General features: G+C 40.2%; 1 protein-coding gene across 1 annotated transcript; it reads right to left on the bottom strand.

Moving 5' to 3' along the window:
• Positions 1-1,530: 1,530 nt before the first annotated feature.
• LOC105956259 (uncharacterized) lies at positions 1,531-2,583 on the bottom strand. Its single transcript, XM_012980104.1, has one exon. The coding sequence runs from the start codon at positions 2,581-2,583 to the stop codon at positions 1,531-1,533; it is 1,053 nt and encodes a 350-aa protein (XP_012835558.1).
• Positions 2,584-2,829: the final 246 nt, after the last annotated feature.

The following is a 2,829-nucleotide window of genomic DNA, read 5'->3' on the forward strand; positions in this document are numbered from 1 at the left end:
AGATCGCCTGTCAAGGGTTCTAAATATCGTATTATAGATGGTGATATGTAACCAACATAAATGCCCAATCTACGTTGAGGTCCCATCTTGGTCCGTTGTGGCGGAGCAATCGGCACATAAACTGCACACCCAAATGTGCGTAAATGAGAAACGTTAGGTGTACTTCCGGACACCAACTGTAACGCAGAATATGGTTGGGTTGCAGTGGGCCTCAATCGTAATAACATAGCTGCGTGCAATATTGCATAGCCCCAAGCAGAGATTGGAAGTTTGGTGCACATTACCAAAGTTCGTGCAATCCTCTGTAAATTCTTAATAAATGCCTCTGCAAGGCCATTTTGGGTATGAACATGCGCTACAGGATGTTCTATGTCAATACCTAAAGACATGCAATATTCGTCGAAAGACCGCGACGTAAACTCTGCAGCATTATCCAGTCGAATAGACTTAATGGGATAATCTGGATAGTGTGCTCTCAATCTTATTATTTGAGAGAGGAGTTTAGCATAAGCAGCATTCCTCGTAGACAACAAATCGACCTGTGACCACTTAGTCGAAGCATCAACCATCACCAAAAAATATTTAAAAGGTCCACATGGTGGTGAGATGGGGCCACATATATCTCCTTGGATTCGTTCCAAGAAACCAAGAGAATCTTTACTAGTTTGTGCATAAGCTGGCATAGGATCAAGTTTTCCAATAGAACAGGGTACACATATCTTATCATTGTGTACAAGATCCTTATTTGTTAGTGGATGCCCAATAGATGTGTTAATAATTCGGCGCATCACATTTTGACCCGGATGTCCCAGTCGGTCATGCCATAGAAAATATTTGCTCGGATCACTAGACTTCGAGCAATCGACAAGGTGTGCTTCTGGCACTCGAATTTTGGTCCTATATAACCCTATCGAAAGTCCCTCTAATTTTTCCAAGGTACGCTTCTGGCCGTACACATTAGAGGTGATGCACATATATTCGATCCCCTTTTCATCAGTTGTTTCAACATGATAACCATTGGCTCGAATATCTTTAAAACTCAGCAGCGTTCTACTGGAACGTGGAGAATAAAGAGCTTCTCTAATGTTCAGAATTGTGCCATGAGGTAACATAATATGGGCATTACCATAACCATCTATTATACTAGATGTGCCTGATATAGTAGTCAAAGAAGTCTTACTAGACATGAAACTATCAAAATATGACTTATCCCTAAGGATAGTGTGCGTTGTCGCACTATCTGTCAGACATTCATCCCCACATGCCATGTCTAGAAAGATAAATAAATCTAATCATATATTCCGCAATTTAAAATACTTTAATAAAATCCAAACAAGATAACTCTACCGAGTACCATAAAAATTGAATTAAAACATAACCACATAAAATATAGTCCAGAAAATAAAGCACAAACATAATCCAAATACGAAATTGGTTCATAAGCATGACCAAATAAATAACATAAGTTAAAACTGATAAACTAGAAACATAAAAGAACATAGTGTCTAAACTCATAAAATAACATTCTAATCATATTCCAAACTGGGTCATTGGGTCAGATGTGCCCAGATTTGGGAGTCGAGCAATGGGCTCCTCATTGAGAACGTCTATCTCAACTAGGTTGGTCTCCGGTGGTGCATTGTTATTTACACCACCAACCATAATGTTCCTCGCACGACAGGTGCGTGACCAATGCCCAGTTCCACCACACCTATGACATGTATCTCTATTCTGATTTTGATTCTGATTCGGGGCTCTATTCTGCTGCGCACCTCTAGGTCGAGCATTGTTACCTCCTCTTGGCATATTCCCCCTTTGCCCATACTGTGGGGGACCATTAGGTGGCCTATTATAAGGAACATGTCCGCCCCTATTACCTCTTCCCCTCACTTGACGATTGAACCCACGGCCTCTGCCTCCACCACGATTGTTTTTGTTGACCAAATTTGCTTCTGGCAAAGGTTGAGGATTTCGATTGACCAAATTTGCTTCTGGCAAAGGTCGAGTACCAACTGGTCGAGCCTGGTTGTTCTTCAAAAGAAGATCAAGGTTCTTCTCGGCAAGGAGCAGAACTGTGACCAACTCTGAAAACTGAGTATAGTTCTTGGCTCTGTACTGTTGAGACAGTATCATATGTGAGGCAGGGAATGTAGAGTATGTCTTCTCTAGAATCTCAGCATCAGTTAGTTTCTCTCCACAAAACTCCAGGGTGGATTTGATGCGACATACTTCAGAGTTATACTCGTTAACGGTTTTGAAGTCCATAAACCGTAAGTGAATCCATTTGTTTCTTGCTTCAGGCAAGAGGATTGTCTTTTGGTGATCAAATCGACTAGCCAGGGCATCCCATAGTATTTGGGGATCCTCAATCGATGAGTAGTCCAAACGGAGGACCTCATCTAGGTGCCTCCTAATCAGAATCATAGCTTCAGCCTTATGGGCTTCGTTAAGCAGATTTTCCTTGACAATTGCCATCCTCAATTTCTTACTAGTGAGATGGATCTTAACATCCATTGTCCAACTCACATAGTTCTCACCAGATACATTCAAAGGGGTGAAATCAAGTTTGCTCAAATGTTCCATCCTAATATAAATAGGCAAAGTATAAATGCGAATCAAATATTGTCAAGAATTTACACGTAAAGAAATAAACATTGGGCCAGTCAAGTTAAATTTTATATTGTAATCTGAACATAACATAGCATGCTCGATAAATCATATAATTGATCATGCTATAACCATAAATAACATGTATGATACTTCCCGATTTAATTTGAAAAATATTCCAACAGTTAATGATTATTAAACTAACCCGTTCATCACTGCATG

The sequence above is a fragment of the Erythranthe guttata genome, chromosome 12 (assembly GCF_056151865.1).
Source record: "Erythranthe guttata isolate IM_541 chromosome 12, IM_541, whole genome shotgun sequence".
Lineage (NCBI taxonomy): Eukaryota > Viridiplantae > Streptophyta > Magnoliopsida > Lamiales > Phrymaceae > Erythranthe > Erythranthe guttata.